Source organism: Prinia subflava, chromosome 16 (genome assembly GCF_021018805.1).
Source record: "Prinia subflava isolate CZ2003 ecotype Zambia chromosome 16, Cam_Psub_1.2, whole genome shotgun sequence".
In the NCBI taxonomy this organism is placed as follows: Eukaryota; Metazoa; Chordata; class Aves; order Passeriformes; family Cisticolidae; genus Prinia; species Prinia subflava.
Genome location: NC_086262.1, coordinates 14169333 through 14190371, shown reverse-complemented (window position 1 = coordinate 14190371; position 21039 = coordinate 14169333). Strand labels below are relative to the sequence as shown.

At 43.2% G+C, this 21039-nt stretch overlaps 1 protein-coding gene and 1 long non-coding RNA gene across 9 annotated transcripts in view; one reads left to right on the top strand and one right to left on the bottom strand.

Moving 5' to 3' along the window:
- EBF1 (EBF transcription factor 1) overlaps positions 1–9656 on the top strand; it is a 265258-nt gene extending 255602 nt beyond the window's left edge. For 5 of the 8 annotated variants that reach the window (XM_063413419.1, XM_063413420.1, XM_063413417.1 and 2 more), the window contains exons 15-16: positions 1884–2078; positions 6457–9656. In XM_063413419.1, coding sequence (XP_063269489.1) covers positions 1884–2078; positions 6457–6488 — 227 coding nt within the window. In that variant the 3' untranslated portion in view covers positions 6489–9656. The other 3 variants (XM_063413424.1, XM_063413422.1, XM_063413423.1) reach the window with 1 other exon arrangement.
- LOC134558994 (uncharacterized) overlaps positions 2086–21039 on the bottom strand; it is a 99165-nt gene continuing 80211 nt past the window's right edge. The window contains exons 3-4 of the long non-coding RNA XR_010082437.1: positions 17043–17103; positions 2086–2511 (exon numbers count right to left, since the gene is read on the bottom strand). This is a non-coding gene — a long non-coding RNA (uncharacterized LOC134558994). The remainder of the gene's footprint in view (positions 2512–17042; positions 17104–21039) is intronic.

Below are 21039 nucleotides of genomic sequence, written 5' to 3'. Positions count from 1 at the left end.
ATTTAGTCTGATAGTTTCAAAACATACCTCATACTCTAACAAGAAACACTGTCCTCTGCAACTTCTGAGCAAATAATATGTTCATAACCTTTTTAAAGATTAAAAATTACTACTGGGCCTAAGCTTGATTGTTTATATTCCACTTGCTTTTTAAGTAGCACTACTTTGACTTCACTGAGTCAGTAAAATGTGACAAAGGGTCTTAGATTTTGTTTTTTAGTGTCAGTACAGTGAATGGCACACAAATGTGAGTCACACAAATCATACATCCCGTGGCGTGAAGAGCTTATGGTCTGCAGTCCCAGTCATGGAAATATTTATGTGCAGGACTAACTTTCTGCATTTTGATATTAAAGGTTTAGTAAGCTGTTTAAATATGAATACATTTCTGTTGGTAAAGGCCTGTGAACCTCTTCTGCAGCTGCTCACTCAGCTCAGAAGTCCCCGGTCACATGAGAAAATTAAATGAGCAGGACCTGCCCAATTCCTCTGACATTGCTCATGAGGCATAAAGGATTCCACTGACATCTGTAGGAGGCTGACAGGAGAATCAGGATGGAAGGTCTGGACATATAAATAGATTTATAGGCTGGGGCTGTAGCATGGACAGGACAAACCGACTGCTGAAGGTGCCAAGGTTTACACAGCAAATCTGAAGTTAAGGGTGTAACAGCAGCAATGAATTCTTTTGAATTGCATCAGAAAAAAAAAAAAAAAAAACACCTCTGAATCAAATAATTAAATCCAAGGCTTCTTCTCCGCTGCAAATTTAGAACAAATTATTTACCCACATAACCAGTACTTATAACCTGGGAATTGCTAACCAGTGATTATTTTTGTACTCTAATAATAATGTAACATGTAATGTTACAAAGTACCTTACTTATTAAGTTGGATTTACTGTCACAGAATCTGCACACTCTGAATTCATAATATAACATGATTGATGAGACATCTCCTTTTGGAAGCAGATGCCAGTAATGCATTTAAAATACTGTGGCAGTGTATTATTTCATATTTATGAACGACGTCCTCTTTAGAATAGCACTTCACTTCCTAGCCCTGGTTCTCTATTCTATTTATATTTTGGGAGGTTTTCTTGGTTGATCTGTCATTCTGCTAATGTCTAATCCATTGAATCAGAAAATGCTTCAATCATGACCTGAAAATTAAAAGGTGGCATTCTTAATTAAATCAATAAACTAATTGCTGTATAGTAGCAATTCAATTTAGGTGCTTTGATTGCTCTCCCTTAGCAAGTACTTCCAGACACAGAGTGACTTCAGACTAAGATTGTATCTGTCAGACTGTGAAACTTTGAACATTTAATTTCCATTAATTGATTTCCTCAGTGTTAACAAATATGATATCAGATTCTCAAATAAGAACTTAAATAGGGTGATTTTTATCTACATAAATGCAAATAAAATAATAATTCAAAGCCCAGATGATCAGAATTTTACTCTATAATATGTAATTATTCACAGCCCACTTGTGTATCTAAGCAGTTTCTAAACAGGATAAAGAATGGAAGTATAGGATGTCACTTTTGGTCCTTTTTTTTGTTGTTATTGGATAAGAGGGGAAACCAGCAGTCCCTTCTGAATATTAAAGTAGAAAATAAAAAGCTTTATTTTCATGAAAAGAAATGTGTTTAAAAGCTTGATGGTAAATACATGAACCAAAGATATTTATTGTACTAGATAGTAAAATAATGTTTTAAGGATATCTGTGTTTAAAGACTGACACATTTGCACTTTGAACACTCAGTTCAGCCCTAAAATATCAAGAGCATCCAAGAAGGAGAATTCTCTTGTTTCTGCAGCCTGTTATTATTCAGCACTAAGGAATTCCTTTTTGGGGGGGTCTTTTTTCCCCTCTAGTTGTGCCATCGAGTCCGACGATGGCCTCCTCCACTAGCCTCCCCTCCAACTGTAGCAGCTCCTCCGGGATCTTCTCCTTCTCCCCAGCCAACATGGTCTCGGCGGTGAAGCAGAAGAGCGCCTTCGCGCCCGTCGTCAGGCCCCAGACCTCGCCCCCTCCCACCTGCACCAGCACCAACGGCAACAGCCTGCAAGGTAGGTGCACCCCAGAGCAGCTCTGAGCCCCGGGCTCCCAGCCACACCGAGCTGGGGCAGCCCTGCTGGGCTCTGTCCTGACGTTCCTCCTGGACAGAGCAACTGGACTCCAGCCCCAGCCCGCCTCGTGCCCTGCAGGTGTTTGGCAGCCACCCTATCTCTAACCCAGCTGATACTGCTGAATTGAGAGGCTGTGTCTTTTAAAGACCTGCTGTTTTGATAAACACAAGTAATATTTCAGCTTACTAATGCCGTCCTTTTTCTTTCTTTCCTCTCTTATTCCCTGTTGTCGTCCTTTATCAGACCAGTCTTTTGTGGACTCTAGCAAGTACTCCACTGCAGGGTCTCTCCAGGGGCTGGCCTTCTCCTGAAGTACGTCACTCAATCTTCCCTTCCTTTTTGTCCTTTGTCATCGTACACTTGTGCAGAAATCCTACTGAGAGCAAACAGAGCGTTACAGAGCTTGGCACAAACCTTCCCTTTCATAAACAGGAGATGCATTACAAACTAACAGCAGCGTTTTCCACTTTAACTCACACCAGGGCAAACATTAGTTTCCACTGATTAATGTACTCCCGTGCCAATTAATTCCACCAATGGCTCAGGGCCCTTTGGAAAGCCTATTGAGCTGTTGGTGTCGAGGGGCTGCTCCTTTTCTGCATCCCTTCCCCTCTCATTACGAGTACTCCAGCATTAAAAATCCACCTAAATCCATTGGAAGGGTTGGTGCAGGCGAGGCAGTGACAGACAAAAGCTTGTCAAGCTGAGGGTGCTGCAAAGCCCAGCGCTGCCCATCTCATTGTTTGGCTGAGTCTGTTTTACAGTGCCTGAACCTCCCCGTGTGATTCCCTCACTGCACATCTCTGTGCTGAGAGAGGCATTTTCATGCTTGCTCAGATCCAGGGGTTTCCTCAAGCCAGCTGCCTCCAGCTGCCAGAGGTGGGAAATATTCCATGGGGTGCATTGTGCTTCCTCCAGACCTGAGATTTGTTCCCTTTCCATGAGCCTGTGCAAATTATCCAAAAGGCATCGAGTGGGGAATAAAATCCACCCTTTTTAAAGCCAGGTTCAGAAGGAGGTGTGCAGAGCAGGATGTTGCACAAACTCCACATGTCACTCAGCCTCTGGAAAGAGGAACACTGGGCTGGAAGACAAAATGCTGATAGCACCATTAGTGGCCAAAAAAAATCTATATACAAGCAGAATGGAAGGAGTTCATTCATAAAAACTTGGATCTATTGTGCCTGAAGGAAAGTGGTGTCCTCAGTGCATGTCACACTGGTGAACTGGGAGGAGGAATCCTTCAAGGTGCACACACACACAGAAAAACTGTGCAGAAACTGTAAATAACTAATAAGCACTGGGTACCTTCATTCAGGACTTTGTTAGAAATACAAACTGCATCAGGAATAAGATAAAACGAAATTTTCAGGTGAACCCCACAGCATTTAGGAGATTTGGTTTTGAACATTTAAAAGAATTGGCAGTGCTGACATGCTTCAAGTTTTAAAAGCAGCAGCTAACTATATTTCTCATCTGAAATTAAAAAAAAGCTTTTGAACACGTTAAGGTTTTTTCTCTCTCTTCACCTTGTCCCATCTTGTTGTGGATGGAGAGAAAAACGAGTAACAGGAGAAAGCTTTTTCAGCTTTCCCAAGACACAGAATTCTCAGGTTCCATGTTCTGAGTTATGAAAAGCAATTCTGGAATGAGCCGAGAGCAGTGGGCACAACTGGAGCTGTCTGATTGCCTCCTCACCGTGTCACCTCCACACCTGCCATGCCCAGAAACCACACAGATATGAGAGCTCCCCTAATTTTTGTTTAGCAATTCAGCTTCCATAATAGGAATGAGCCACCAAGAGATGGTTCATTTCTAGGTCATCACTGAACTTCTTGGCGAGTTAAAGACACACAGCCTTTGGTCCTGTGCCTCCTGACACCACCTGAGGCTTGTAATAATCACTCAGAGATGCACTGCCTGTTGTGCCTTAATGCTTAAATAAACAACCATGTATAAGGAGGCTGTCTTATCTCTCTTGGGCTTCTGGATACATCAGAAAGCAATCAAGCTTTCCTTATGTAGCTCAGATATCAGCAGAACTCACTAAAACAGCAGCCAGGCTTATCTGTTGTTCTCTTTGCCATGCAATTTTGTAAAACCCCAAATACATTATTTCTGTAATTTGCTGGCAGCAAATACAAATTAGTATATGATAGAAGAAATAAAGGCCATTGGTGGGAGCTTTTCTATTCTCTGCCCTCCCTTTTTGGAGGTGTGTGATCTCATACCTACACTGTTTCCCACTGATATCTCTGTTTTCAGGATCAATAACAGGCTACAGCTGGGAGAATTTGCATGACTAGATGTAGCACTTATGGAATAAAAGTGGAGTGATCTAAATGAAGTCTTGGAAAGAATGGAAATATCAAAGCTTTTAGGCAGAAAAGATATCATTTGCCTTGTAATTTAATTCAGAATTTCAGGGCTCTTCAAAAACAAAAATACTTTGAAAAAAGGAGCTAAGATCTGCCTCTGTGCCATTTGTTTCCAACAGCAAAAGGCACGAGGCTGATCTGTAACCACAGGGAAATGTCTAAACCATGAAGGGAGGAATTGCAAATATCTCACCTTTTCTGGGCTCCTACCCAGGGTCGACAGCTGTCCTGTCCCAAGAGACACAATTCCTTACCAATTATTGGTGAAATTGATTTGCTTCTGATCAATCTCTCAGACTGAGTGTTGGAATAGCATATTGAGATTTTCTGAAGAAAAGACGCTTTTTCTAAAGGAAAGAAACACCTTGTCCTAAAGTGTCCTCTCTGCTTCTCACCCAAGTGTCTTCCTGTAGGACTTAAATCAACTTTAACTCACCTTTCTGTCCCTTTTATCCTCACTCTCAGCTCCTTGAGGAACCCTTTGTGGGGTGACACAATCAGTGATTCCACACAAAAAATCCCGATGATTGAAATGCTGTTGCAGTGTGCCACCTCTGAGGGTGGCCTGTTGCAAACATGTTGGATGTGTTTTGCATTCTCTCCTTCTCCCCTCATTTTGTTTCATTTAATCAGTGCAGTTTACTCGAGCTGTTCTCCCCTTGCTGATTAGACTTGTAATTCTTGCACATATGGTGGTGTTTGTGGAGAAAACATTTCCCTCCTCTCCCCCTCCAACCCCAAATCTGTGAGTCTTTTACTTTGGCTCTGTTCTTATCAAATAATTGCAGCTGTAATTAAAGCACAATGAATCAGCACCAGTCACGGGGTTGAGCCCTTCCTTAAGAAATTACACGTCCAGATGTCTGGAATGGCAGGCAGCATTTAAATCATGTGCCCAGGAAGCACCACCAGCCTGAGGCAAATCCCATTTCTACCTTTTGGCAAAGGACTGTACAAGTGGCATTTTAGAGACGTTGTTTTTACAGTTTCCATCACAAACTTCCATGAGTGCCCCCTGTAGTGATGTGCCTGCTCACGGTGTGTCACTGGGACACTCGGGATGTCTGATGTGAGCCCCCTGTAAACAGAGATGGAGCTGGAGGTCAACTCCTGTGCAAAACTGTCCCTGCTGACTTTTCATAAGGGTCTGTCCGCTAAGAGAGGCAGTGGTTTCATAGAAAATGAGGTAAAAACATAATAAAGAAATGCTGATGATTCAACTTAGCCAGCAAAAGAGAAAACATCCATAATTAACATTCACCTCTGCCTCACTTGGTGCAGTTGGTGGTGTCTGCTACAAGTGGGATAAGAACGATGCTGGCCTGCTAACCCAGGAGTTAAGCACATATTTCAGTTTCAAAATCGGGTTTGAGAGTTTCAGTCCTTTTCTGAGCACCTGGAAATGCCCACACGAGTCCCAGGGCTGCCCACTGACCTTTGGAGGACTGGCACAGGGACATGACCCATGCCAGAGTGTCCCTGAAGGGACACGGGGCAGTGCCAGGCCTGGGGGACTCCAGCTGTTCTCCCAAATTTGGTGCAAATACCTGCTCTGCTTTAAAAAGAGTCACAGAACGTGTGGCAATGGCTGGGTCAGGTCAAAGCTTCCTCAGCATTTGGGGATTTTGAAACTAAAAGCAGAAAAATGAGTTGGGGTCTGTTACTGATACTGAGGAAGGACACATTTCCACAAGAAAATCAGTAATTTCAGCAAAGTCACTTGCAGTTTGAATCATTCTCCAGTCAGAAACTTCTCATGATTGTTGTATACATAGTTGTCTCTTATGAGTGATATATATAAATTTAACTCAAAGTACATCTGACTACATTGCTAGTAAATGTTTAAAGCTCTGAGGATTTAAAAGTTGCTAAATAATGCAGAAAATTAACTTTTTCCCTCTCTCTCTCTCTCTCTCCCCCCACTCCTTTCCTTCCAACAGCTATATCTGGCATGATTGTTCCCCCCATGTGAAAGAATTGCCTTGAAGAATTTTATTAATGAAGAGGTTGAATTCTGCTTCAGAGAGAATCTGATACAAGTCCCAGAGTGGAACTTTTAACTCAGGCCTTTTTAAAAATAAAAAAGAAATAAAGAAGGATCTTACAATAACTGCAGATTTTTAATCAAAACAAAAATCACCATCCTTGCAAATACTGAAATTAACAATCCACAATTGCAAGGTGTTGATTCGAGTTGTCCATCCCAAATACCTGGGAGATATATTTATTGTATGCTGATAAAAAAAATCCACTTTTTTTTTTTTTCTGGGGGTGGGGGCTTGATTTTATTTCCTTCTGGTTTTCTGTGATTTTTTTTTTTAAGGCTTGATTTAACTCAACACCATTTGTCTTTTGTAAATCATACAATTACACAAGGGACACTAGAGATGGAACTCCACATTTTTAATTTATGATTTTTTTTTTAAGCTGTGTAAAGAAGAATAAAGTGGTGTCATTTACATACAAGTCTGTATGGGACAGAATAGAAGTGCCAGTTAGTTTTTAGTAGAAGAATTATGGCCATTTAATTAAGGGTCGGCTCATATATGTTGCTTATCCAGTGGTGACTTGCTGATATGATGCATTTTTAATGTTCTGATTAAATAGATATCACTCCCTAGAAAGCTGATATTTTTGGATTAAGAGGGCGGGGTGAGGGGTGGGATTGGTAACCTCTGTCTTTAATATCAGGCTGAAAAATTGTGTAAATAATCCAAGAGGAAAAGTTCATCCCAGAACACCGGGTTGGAAAGGGACCTAAAGGTCCAGCTTGGCCCAAAGCTGGCAGAGGGGAGGGTGAGGATGGAAATATCCAAAATATTTCCTCTGGAAATATCCAAAATATTTCCTCTGGAAGGGCAAACCCAGCGCCTGCAGACGCAGTGCCAGACCTGCAGGAGGTGAGCACTGACCCCTCTCTTTTTGGGGGGGCACCCCAGGCCCTCCAAAGGCTCCCCTTCCCCAAAACAGCCTCCCCTGGGCTCTGCCCTCTGGCTGGGCCATCCCTGGGGGCTCCCAGCGTGGCCCCTTCCCCCTGCATCCCTGCAGGATGGGCACAGGTTGGGGCTGCACCCTCCCCATCCAAAATCTCTCCTGGCCCAGGCTCCCACTGGCATCATTCCTGTATCAGTCGACCCTCCCAGTTCCACCACATCCAGCACAGGGAACTGCTCCTGAGCAGTGAAACACGAGTTTGGGGGCGGGGGGTTCCCATCAGAACCATAGCTTCTGTTTTACCACAAAAATTAAAAAAAAATAAAGTTTTGCTATCATTATCTGGGAAGTGTTCTTAAGAATTATTAGTCAAAGAGGCAGCAAAGCTCTGAAGATGCATTACCTGATATTTTTTCTTTGCTGTTGTGTTTTGTATGTAGTTATAAATACTGTAGATTTTTTGTGATTTTTTGCCAAAGTTGTTGTTCTATTTATACATTTTAATGTCTTAAGACTGTTTTTCAATATCACAAAAAAAAGAAAAAAAAAAAAGAATTTTACTGCATATTTTGCAAAAAGAGCTCACTACCTTTAGCTTGCACATACTTGCAAATTAATTAAAGAAAAAAAAGCTTTTTGTTTCTGTTTTTTTGTTTGTTTGTTTTACGGGGGATTTTGTAAAATATCCATATAAATAATGTATTTATCTTTGGAATTTGTACATTGCTTTTTGTCCCCCACAAGTTTATTTTATTGTGTATGTTTGCTATGTGAAAAGTGCTGATTTGTTTGGTCATTCACCGTTGTATTAGCTGTTTAAATGTGATTTTAATACATTTCATTTATAGGGTTGTTTTTTTAGTATTGTTTAAAACCATGCTTCCATTTTTTTTTAATTTCCACCCAAAAGCCATTGTCTATTTTTGTATTATTTGTAAGTTAAGAAGTTTTTTCCAATATATGGCAAAAAGTAGCATATTATTCTTGTAGCATTTAGTTATGTAGATTTAAAAAAAAAATGTATCCTTTGCTTTTGAGGCTTAACAAAAACTAATGCTGTTTTACTCTATTAATATGCATGGGATTTCTCCTCTTTGGAGTGACGCATTTTTGTGCATTAAATATGGGGAGAAACTTCATAGAACTCAATGAAAATACTTTCTTTCTTAAGTCTGCTTGTATATTTCTCTGTCTTTCACATAAATATAAACCAGCAGATTGGATGCCTTAACAATGCAAATCATATTCATTTCACTTGTACATTGTACTGTGCACCAGAACTGTCAATCATCACTAACATTCTAAGAAAAAAAAAAAAAAGGAATTGAAAAGCACAAAAGAACTGTTTTGTTACCTTAAAACAATATAACTTTTTTCTAGTCGAGCAAGAAATCATTTACAACGATGCTGCAACTGTGCATGCTTCCTGTATGAATTTTGCAATGGTTTTCACTAGAATGTCACAGTGTGATCTTTTGGGGGGAAGGGAAAGAAAAACAGGAATTTTTTTTTTTTCATGGTGAGAAAATAAAAGAAGAGAAAACTGGAAAAAAATGTGAGAGACATGAATTTATTGCTTCTCTGTATTCCGAGCGATTATTCTAATTCACATAATAAGCAACAGCACGACAATGTAATCAAATTTAAAGCCATATTTTGTCCAGTGACACCATCAATTACTCTTGTAGAGCTCCACCCAGTCCTAGCAGTCCTGACACCACTTTAGCCACACTTGTAGTCCCTACTCCAGTGTCCAAAGAGCCTTTGGCAGTGTGCATAATTCCCTTCTTTTGCAGCTATTTGTCGTGATCTGATGAGTGGGAATTTATCAAAAATCTCCCCCGCACCACCCTTGGTCTTTTACAAAGTAAAAGATGCAGCTGTTTACAGAATATGGCTTTAAGTGGAAACATTCAGATTTCAGTTTTAACAAGGTGAAGCTTCACAATGACTGGATTGCATAAAGTAATTCCTATTTCCTCACAGTTGTACTAGGATGCAGCTAAAATGAAGTCATCTCTGAAACTACTAACCTTTCACCTTCTTATCTAAATCTTTTTGAATAGACACACACACTGTACAGTTCTATTGTTAGAGAAACTAACTACTGTAGAGATTGTTATAATTTTTTTGCAGAAATTCAAGCTGTAAAAACTTTTCAACTTTCACAATATTTAATTAAAGTTACTTCCTGTCTGTGACTACAGCTCCTAGTTGTGTGTTTATTTTTCTGCCTCTGCTAGTCTGTAGATGAGAAAAAAAAAAGTAGAAGCCAGAGGCTACTGAATTGTCATCCTGAAATTAAGGAGAGACAGAAATTTGTGGAATTACATGGTGAAATGTGGTGAAAGCTGGTGCACTGAAATGCCTTTCCCTCTGTCTCTAATGGATTTCAAAGGATCCTCACTCAGAATGCTGGATGTTCATCCTGTTAATCTTATTATTTCCATTGTTTCAGTCCACTGTTTGCCCGAAGGACCAACATATTTTTTTCTAGTGGATTTCAGGGCCATATTTTGCTTTAGGTACTCAGCTGCAAGAGCTGTCTCTCTCTAAACACAGTGATCATGGAGCACCAGGCACGTCCTGCCCCGTGCCAGAGACCCAGGGAGTTGGGAGTTTTCTTCTTGGCGTTATTTAAGTCAATGGCAGCACGTCCAGGTGTCTCCAAGAACTGCCCCTACCTGTGCTGAGCTCCTTGGCCATGAAAGAGGCTCCCACAAAGGGTTTCCATTCTTCTACCCTTCCTAAATGACAAATCCATCAGCTGCTAGATTGGTTCCAGGCATTCTGTTTCACTCTCTACCCCTCTGGCAGGAGAGGACGGGAGGAATTTTACCTCTGGCATATGGAGGGCTGACATGCTGGCTCTTAATTTCTCTGTCATACTGATCTTTAAGCACCAGACCTGATGCAAGGCTCCAAGGAAGGCACAGGACTGCTGGGTGTTTCAGTTTAAATTAAAGTATACTTTAAAATAATGAAGTTGCTAAAACATAAGCAGCTGGCAGTGGCTTCTTGCAAAGTGTTGGGTATCTCTTAAATGTGAGCAGATCCACTCCAGTAGTTGTTGGAGAGAGATGTTGGCAAAGTCAGACCCCCAGTGTGTTTATTCTGTCAGCACAAGAGATCTGTTTTTTCTGCCTATAATTCTCCTGTTTCTCTTTCAAATGGTGTGAATATTGGCAGCTCAACTCACTGCAAAGATGTTGGGTCAGTGTGTCTGAAAAGCAGGCTTAGAGATTAAATTCAGGATGTAGTATAACCTGTAACAGGTACAGCAGAACAAGAGCTCTGCTCCAGCCTTTTGGATCCAGAGACAATGGATTTGTTTAAAATTTAAACTGAGTCCCATTTAACAAGAAAGGTGGGTTAGGATGGCAGGAGGCTGCAAGGCTCAGATGTTGAGGAGTCTGCTGGGCAGCCCCAGTGGTGTTCTGACAGTCCAACCTGAGCCCACCTGGGGGACAGGACTGTAACAGAGGGCAAATGATGCCAGAAGAAAACCCTCTGAAGCCCAAAGCACGAGGAGCAGGAGCAGGGTGCACATCCAGGCGTGGCTGAGTGAGACACGTGGCCTGTGATGGGCCCTGGCTGTCATCTGCCATCACACAAGGAAATGTGATAGAAGGTGTATAAGGACATGACTTACTGCTACCCCCTAACTTGTGGCTTCTTTCATTTTTTTTTTAGCCACTGCAGAAGTAATTTTGACTGAATGGTCTGCCCCTGGCACTGGGATTGGCTGTAATTTTGTGTAGGTCACTAATTTTTATTAAAGAAACCTCAGCAAGATGAGGTGCCTTCACTGTTATTTTCCTGGCCTTGTCTGTGTCTGGTTATTCCCTTTAGAGCCTCTGCAGGCTCTTTCCACAGCTGTGTTGTGTAATCATTTATGTAACTCTGCTTAGCACCACAGCCCCTTTATCTTCTGTCATTGCATGAGGCAGCTGAAGACACATTTGATGTTTTTCACTTGATTTCCTGAGCTCCTTCCTGTTTACTGCCCCTTGCTCCTCTCACAAACACTCACGTTGTGCTGCTGTGCTGCAGAGGGGTTGCAGCCTCCCACAGAGTCCCTGGCCCCCAACTCGGCTCCAGGCTCCTTTAATTCCACAGGACAGAAGTTTTGGGAAGTGCTTCAGCAAAAACCCCATTCCCCATGCACAGCAATGTTACAGAAGCATCGCTTGCCACTCGCTTCTTCTCCCTTCACAAACACAATTATTAATAAAATGTGCAAATCCTGACAGTGAACATCTCAAGCCCTCTTCACTCTTCCTCTCCTTGGTGCCCTTGAGGACAGAGCTCCACCAGAGCTTATGGCACTGCTCCAACGTGATTGAACAAGCACACATCTTAGAAAACTTTAATAAATTAATTCCAGGACATAAATGCCAATGAGTGCCCAGGTCGCAGCCTAACAGCAGGGACTGCAGTGACTTTTTTTGTGTGTACAACAGGAATAGCAAATACAGTGGCCTGACACATATTCTCCCTCTTATTTTCAATGAAAAGCCCAAAATTCGTCACTAATGTGTACTCACATTTGAAGAACTCAATGGAAAAAATTATTTAGATGATCGTTTAATGCTTTCCTGAAACATATCATAAACTCTGTTCTATATGGGCCAGTCTAACTTAACTGTGCTGTCTATAATGGAATGAAATTGTTCCCTTTTTTTTTTTTTTTTTTTTTTTTTTTTTTTTTTTTTTTTTTTTTTTTTTGTTAAATAATATGAACCCCTAATTTGCCCACATTTATTCATGTCAAAATGTATCTTGTACTGTGAGCCCTTACAGAAGTTTTAGCAGGTTTGCAACAGAGTCTCACCGTGCCGTGGTGATTCTCTGCAGCTTGGCAGCTCTTGGCCAAGCATATGAGAAAGAGAAAGGCTGATGATGCTCTAGGTCTGCACAAGCTCTCGAGGGGCTCAGTTATCCTGAGGACAGCTCAGGATAAATTCACTCTGAGGATTCTCCCTGTGGAGGGGCAGCAGCTCAGACCAGACCTTAGCACTGGAGGCACAAAAATGCCCCTGCAGGTAGGAAACTGTGCGAGCTGAGGTGACCCTGGTCATAAAAACTGACTTTTCTGCAGAGTCTAGAGGAAAAGGGAGCACAAAAATTTCATGTCCACTCCGTGCCAGACCCACACTGTGCTCCCCAGCTTTGCAGGGTCCTGCCCCTTCTCCCTGCCCAGCAGCCCTGCCAGGGAGGGCTGTGCCTTGTGCTCCTTTCCAGGGAGCTCTGCTCACTCTGCTCACCCAGCCCGCCCCAGGCACTGCCTCGCTCCCCCACCTCGCCACCATTAACTTTGCCTTCAACCTCTGCTGCATCATTGCCTTCTCCTGAGGGTTCCCTATTTATATAGAGGGGAAAATGCTATTGCTGGGACTGGAAATATTTTGTTACCTTTTTCTGCTTAAGTGCGAGGCATTTTTATCTGTGATCTCTGGAGACACATGCTACAGTGGGACTGATTTTATCCACTTACTCAATGCACTTTAGTTCAATAATGATTACAGAACTTCTACATAATATATTAGGTATAGCTGATTTCCCAGGGTTTGTAGCCCTCCATCTCCCCAAGCATTTAAAAAGGAATCTCTGTGTGGTGGGGATGTTAGGAATGATACACTCCTCGACAGTCATGATGTAACAGTAACAGCAGCATGGGCCAGGCAGGCAGAGGCAGGCACTGGGCTGGAAAATGCCAAAGCCTGTGGGTAATGCAAGCCAAGAGCAATGGCTTGCTTTGTTCACTCCATCACTGCTCCTTGGTGCATCAGCAGCCCTCGCCATCTAGTCCAGGCAGCCCAAGCCAGATTCCCAATCTCTCTCTCCACCACCTCAACACAGTCTGAGAGTTTTGGCCATTCACTGGCTCCACTGCAGGGCTGGGCTGACCTGGTGTCTCTCATTCCTACTCATCCTCTTTTTGTTTTTAACCTCAAGTTGGGCTTTTCAGCTTGCTCGCTGTGGGTTTAGCAGCCATGAGCAGCCCTGTCTCAGCCAGCACTGCCAGCCCTGAGGTGCCTGAGGGACTGCAGAAATCCTGTACATTTGTTTTGTTGAACAAAAGGGTTTGTGGTCACAGCACACCTGAGGTTACACCGTGTGCCCAGACCTGTCCTCAGCTTTCCTCAGCCTGAGAGGCTCTCTAGGTGTATTTCCCCATCAGAGATTGCAAAGCTTCTCCATCCTCTGCTGTCCCAGGTGTTAATGATCCTCTGCCGCTGTGTTCTCCACCTGCCCTGGCTGCCCAGCACCCTGGTGGCAGAGGACATCCAGCTCCTCTCCACAAAGCCCAGTCCTGGCTCATTCATTCACCCCAGGGAGTTTTCCACACTGGCTCCACCACCCTGAGCCACCTTGTTCATCTCACTGTCATCAGCCTCCCCAGTCAGTGCTGACGGTGCCCTTTTATTTTAAATAAAAACCCTCTTTTAACACATTTGCTGATAACACCTCCATTTCAGTAACACTTTTATTTATTCTGCTGGATACAGGGGAGCCCCACAGGTTGGCTGCTGGAGTTTCTCCTTGTGCAGTGGGGCTGCTGCAGGGATGGGGATGGGGATGGGGACAGAGGGGGATGAGGACAGAGGGGCCTGGGGATGGGGACAGAGCTGGCTGGGACTGCCCCTGCCCCTGGCCCCGAGGGGCAGCTCAGGGCAGCTCCCATCACTGCCACAGCCCCTGCCTGACAGCAGGGAGCAGCGACAGGGAAGTTGCTCCCAGCTAACAGCTGTTTCAACAGTTTTAATCACAGGGTGAGCTGCAAGATAAATAAATAAATAAAGCCCACGAAGTGACAAAACAAATGGCCTGGTACCCCAGACAGATTTGAAGCTTCTGGCTGCCTTCGCGGGAGAGCAGCCTGCGAGCTCCCACCCTCCCTCCCCCAAATAATTAATTTATCACTTAGCAGCTCTGTGGCTCTGCAGAAGGCGCTTGGAGATGGCATTTGAAGGTGAACTCCAGCCCTCTGGAGGGGCCTGTGGGGCTGGGGAAAGAGGCAGCCGAGCTCTGGAGCCTGCAGGTGATCGCAGGGGGATTTATATCAACCTGCTCGAGCTACCATGAGCCAGCACGAGCTATTTTGTTCTGCCATCACAAATCACTGTTATGCCCTTTCTGCCTTAAACACTGTGGATCAGCTATAACAACACTTGATATTTATTTTATTTCAACTATCACTCTGATTTGTCAGGTGTATTTTTTATGCACAGCAGGTGTACCCTAATGGGGTTAGGGAATAAACAGCAAATTGATGGGCTTACACACCCATTAGCTAATGGGTTACTAAGCAAAAGGGACTCTGTTTAACCCCACTGCACTTAGCCCACTGCTAGGAGGAATGTTAAAGACTACGAGCTAACACTCAGATGTCTCTCCACGGACCCAGGGGAAGAGAGCTCAAACTTTAATGCATCTCTTTTGATAGGCAGGTGAATGAATGTGGCTATCATTATGCAATCACACAGCTGTGGAACTATTTATCAGCCACACGTCATGCCCCGTGAACCCTGCGTGCTCCTGTCCCTGCTCTGCCAGCCCGTCCCTGTGGGGCACAGAGAGAGTTAAGCAGGATGAATTCCCCCCAGACAGGAGCTCCCCATGTCCCACTTGCACAGCACATGCAGAAATCACCGAGCTGCCACTGGGACCCCAGCACTGCACACCTTGTTCTGAGCTCTTTTATTTTTGTGCAAAGGCCTTGTGTCAACACCAGCTTTAATCAGTTATTTCAAGATAGATGTGCCTCGTTAGCATCAGAACAATGCAATTACTTCCCCTCCTCCCCTCTCTCCAAATCCCGGGGTTTTATTGGCCTATTAATGGTTTGATTTGTTGTTGGTAGAAACAAGAAGGATTCCAACTCATTGATCATATTATCCTACAGATATCCAGCAGAATAAATAAATGGGATAATAAAACCCAAACCACCCTCTCAAAGGTTACATTTTTTCAATCCTTTAGTGTTCTGCATCGTAGTTTATGTTCCCTTTCAACCACAAACACACCGTTCAGTGCAGTACATGACAGTTAAAAAAGGTCTGCAGTGTTAAAGGTTATATTTGCAATCTTTTGCCATCTTTCTCACGTGGAAACGAGCCACGCTGATCCCGCTGGCCACAAATGCAATAAGGAACAACCCTCTGACACAGGTGGTAGAATCAAAAGCCAATTCCAAAGGAGCCTTCTGTAAATATCAACTGGATCCAGGCATATGCATGCTTGGCTTGAAGCACCAGGAGGGTCCTGCTGACTTCAATGGGGTGGCTCCTCCTTTTGAAGAGAAATAGGTGCGTGCCTGACGGAGAGGTGAAGGTCAGGGAATAAAAAACCAGGAGAGAATATAGTTTTGTGCTGCTTTTCTCTAAGCAGTGACACAAAACCTCACAGCCAGGGGGAAGCTCAGGCCCTTTCACACTCCTTTGTGGCTGCCTGTTCCTGGGGTGCTTTCAGGTGTCTCTTGGATTTATCTCTGGAGCCTGTTGGGGTTGTGGGGATGCCCCGACAGTGCTTGGGGGATGTGGGGTGCCTGTGGCAGAGAGAGGGGACGTGGTGCTGGTGCTGCCCCTGGGCTCTCTGGGCTTTGCCTTGTTGCCAGTCCCTTCCTGGACAGGGAAAGTGCCTCAGGCACGTGGCAGAACAGCAGCTGGACCCTTGGGCTTGGTTAAAAACGCCGCTGCAGAAACTGCCACAGGTACAGAGGTGAGGACAGGAGACACTGGGACTTCAGTGGGATCAAAATGAAAACGCAGGCCCCTCCTTGTTCTAGGGAGTCAAGCAGAAATCTGCTGATGCCCACTGGAAGGTGAACTGCTCTGCTGCCACCTCCAAATGAAGCTCCACAAGTGTGGAGTCGTTCAGGTGAGGCGTGGATACAACTTTAGGTTGTAGACTCTGCGTTGGAGACGATTTAATTTATGTTAGAACTCATCAGCATCAGTCTAAAAGGCTGCAGCAGCATAGCAACAAGCTTGTTAATTACCAAGCAATTATTTTACTCAACTTTTAGACCAAGGGGATACCCAAAATATCCGCATCTGTTTCATTTTGAGGTCTTATTGTTCCTTCCACGCTGTAGCTGAGGTTATTTTGCAGCAGCTGTCACTCACAGCAGTAACAACTTCCACAGCAGCAGCTTCCATTTGGCAAGCTCACTGCACAGAAAGGGCTGTGATGGAGTGGAAAGGGTTTCTTTCTTAATATCATCTTCCCCTAGGATAGACTACTTTGCCCTCTCCAGCAGAACATGCTTGGATCACACTGCAGAGTTTCTGACTGCTGCTTTTAAACAGGTATATCTGTTTGTTTCTATCAACACATTTCAGCTCCTCTGGCATGCTGTCTCTGCAGCTCTAATAGAGACACTTCCCGTGTAATAGGGTCACACGGTGATCCTCACGCTCACTCCCATTCTATCACCATGTTAAATTGAAACAATGTGTGTGTGTCAGATTTCTGCAGTGCAGGGAAGCTGCAGCATCTACGACTTTTGTGGTGGGATGAAACTAATGGTTTGGATTTTATTTTCTTGGTACCACATTCAGCTGGTAAACTCGAAAATGCACCTTACCTCATTTTCTCTCTGTCTTTTTTACCTCTCAAGAGCTTTCACCAACAGATCTACTTTCATGCTGGAAAAAAAAAAAAAAAGTAATTCTATCAGTAATTTATGGAAATTAGAAAACTGATTAGCATAAAGCTTCTACTTGTGATAGTGGGGTTACAAAAGTGGGTTGATAGGTAAAAATGATCTCCTTAGTGATAATTAACTTTGATCTCTTAAATAACTGTTAACTTTCATAAAGAGGGAGAGTACAAATGACATTTGCATCATGGCAACTGTAAAAAGGCAGAACATAACTTTCATTGGAGATTACATGATAAGCTCTGTTCTCAGGGAAAATATACTCGTTTCAAAGCAAAATGACAAGAATTGTCAGGGACTGTTGGGTTTGTTCTTATATCCTGTGCTAGCCTGAGTGCACTGGGATGAGACATTGCATATGCTTGTGTGAACAGCCCTGTACAGCCACGTAAATGATCTGTATTTATCTACAAGGAAATGACAACGCACGCTCTGCTTAGCGCTTCTATGGGACCACTCATCCAAGGACTCCCAAGTCCTTTATAAACATTAATTCATTCTGACTACTACGTGGCTGTGAGGAAAGTAAATATTAGTCTTATTGCAATATTATTGGGAAATGGAGAGACACAGCAGCTGAGAGACTCCTCCAAGGGCAGTGGATTGCAGCTGCAGGGCTGAGCCTCTGGGGTGTGTGCAGGGGTGGCCCCAGGCACAGCTCTGGGCACCAGAACTTTGCTCCAGTGATGTTCGGAGAATTCTCCCATCAATATTTGTTTCTGGAAATTTCAGCCCCTATTTGTGGCAGGACAGTTTTACCACCTCTGTTTTAAAAGTGAGAAACTGAGGCAAAGTGGAAAAAAAAAATCAGAAGTACTGCCTAGACATGAACATCCAGTTTGAGGAATCAAGGGCCCACCAGTTTTAACCAGAAGACTCCCCCAGTCTGCAGTTCCAAGCTTAAACCAAAAGATAAGCAGTTGTCTTGAGTTTTATGGACCTTATTAGAAACCAAGGCTTAAAAACTGAGGCATAAAATCCCACTTGAATTTAGCATGCAAGAAAAGGAGAGTTTTTGAAGCCCAGTGTACCAGGCAGTAGTTGTGACTAGCAGTGAGTCCTCTCAAAATGGATCTCAGCAAGATTTACACACTGCTGGGGTTGAGGTAAATTAAGTGTAACCCAGGTTACACATGAAATATAGGGAGTATCAAGAAATGCAAAATTAAAATAATATCCTAAGATATAAATCCTTAGAACTGTGCAGCCTCTGAATTTTTTCTATTCATGGAAATCATCTTAGAACTTCTCTTGCACACTTAAAGCTCCTAGCACACTGACTTGTTGCAAAGAAACCTCTGAAACATCTCAATATCTTTCTTCACTGGCTCCTCCAGACACCGAGTATGCCGGCCACTCTCTGAATCATTTTATCCTGTCATCTCTCTGCCTTTGATATGCATGAAGTTAAAGGGAAATGGCAGTCTCCTAACTTCCATTTCCACCCAATGTCATGGGAGAAAGGAAGGTGGGGAAAAAAATCACTTTTTTTTAATGCAGCTTTTAAAATAGAAAAGCAAAAAAAAAAAAATTTACAGCACTTAATAGGCCTCCCTTGCAATTTAAAAACTGATTTTCAGAAGCTCATATATTCAAATCTCCAAAGTCTATTTGAAGGCACATCTGAAGGTGCACCCTGCAACCTGTGTGTAGCAAACTCTTTTGAATCTTGTCCTTGAAACAAAAATTAGTGCCCCATGGGAGCTCAGCAGTGTAGACAACCACTAACTGCAGAATGACTGAAAGCAGAGCTGAGAGTCCTTGCAGCTGGGAGGGAGAAGGGGATGAGAGAGCGAGGGAAGATGAGAAACCCTTCAGGAGCCATTTGGGAGACACTCACTGGGAAGAAGAAAGAAAGACATGCACTAAAAACAACAGAAACACAGGTGGAAATGGCCTACTGGGAAATCAGGCTGTCAACAAACAAAAGCCGAAGGCCAGAAAGCAGTTTCAGTAGCAGCCCCTGCTAACAGGGCTTCAGTGTTCAGTAAATAAATTAGCAGCAGGTTTGACTGTTTGGAAATTAGTAGTGACATGATGAAAGCAGCAAATGACTTGCTTTTATCTGGAGTGGAAGCACTAAACTTCCAAAGAAATCCTTGCCTGCATCAGGAGAAGCAGAGATGCTTATATCAGCTTAGACTTGAACAACAATTATATCAGAAAAGTTTCATTTCATTTACCAAAGGCTCAGAACTTCATTTGAAACTGAGGAAACCTGTGTCCCTCTTGGCTGCTTCTGACAGTATTTCTCCTTTGAGTAGTTTATAATTTTGGAGGTAAAAATAATACAGGTTAGCTAGACAGACATACAGATACCTGAATGTTTAAAAAAAATGTAGAGTTGGGACATTAGATCAACTCTTCAATTATTGCAAACTGGGAAAACTCCTTTGGGAGAAACTCCTGTGATTTACTTCTATGAGAACTGATTCTGTTTAATTAAATGGGAAGTAAATGAGGGGCTGAATAGTAAACACTTCAGCACGTGCTTAAACATTCAGCAAGTGCCAAAGTCCTATTGATTCCATTGAGATATAATTTGCTTAAGCACTCCTCCCCTGTAAGGGCTCTGACTGTACCAGGCCTCAGTTACTGGAGCTGAATGTTTATCATGTCAGAGGCATTAAGAAGGGGCTCTTTTCCCACATCCTCATTGCTTAGGAAGATAATTGGATAAGGAGTATTTGCTCCAAAGTGAGCAAATATTTACGTAAGCTGTGCTGAGTGTGCTTGATAAGGTGACAGGTCCAGGAGGAAGTTGGCACTCAGGGCACAGCAGGGATGTCCCAGGTACTGCTCGGATCTGCTGGGTCCATTCCACTGCCCCAGTGTGTGTGGGTCCACTAAAACCTGAAATAGGAACTTTGTCCTGCTCACAGACACTGCCTTTGACAGAGGAAACAGGCACTGCTGCAGCTGCTGTCCACCACTTTGGGAGCTGGACTGGTATGTGGCAATGCCACGGAATTCCAAATCTAAATAATCACAGGGCATGAAAATGGGCATGCTGCCCAGAGAGTTTGTGTAGCCACAGCACTGGAGGTGCTCAAGACTTGGCTGGACACAACCCTGACAAATCTGATCTAATAAAACCTGTTTTGAGCCAGGGCTTGGGCCAGATAACCTTCCATCCTAAATTATGCCATGATTCTATAAAAACAAAACCTGACAGAAATGGCCAAGATTATGTGGAGCTATGTAATAGTTGGTACAGGCCTGTGACAGGAAGGTCAGGCCCAATTATACTGAGAAATTAATTAATTAAGGCAGACATAACATAGTTGGATTTTTAGTAAATTGTTAGTTTTATTCTACCCACAAGCTCAATAGGAAAGCTGGAGTTGCATAGCCTGCATAATAACACAATAAGGTAGACAAAAATCTATCCAGCAGCTAGGAGCCAATGACTTATCATCAATGGCTTTGTGTCAGAAGAGAGAGAAGTATCAATTGTTCTCCCATGGGGATTGATACTGGAGCCAGTATTAATCAATATACTCATTAACAGCCCAGAGAAGAATGTAAATTCAACAGCCACTGGAACTGGACAAGATTCAAAGGAATGGTGGGGGTGTGGCAAAGGAGGCAGTGGCATGTGAGAAACAGGCCTGTAGTCAAACCATGTGGAGATTTCATCAGATGAACGAGCAACATTTAATATTTGGTTATTCAGGGAAAAAATTACAGAAGATCAATATAAAATGCAGTGGGGATAGTGCCTAAACCCATCCCTTCTCAAGGGCCCCAGGTTAATCAACTGCTTATTTCTCACACCATTGCAAAAGGATGGGGCAAGGTTTGAGTTCTGATCCATTAAAAGTCCTGCAGGATCGTGTGTTAAATTGCCATTGAACAACTTGCTTGGTGTCAGCTGTGAAATACTGTAGCCAAATGTCACAAGATATTTTGATTAAAAGAG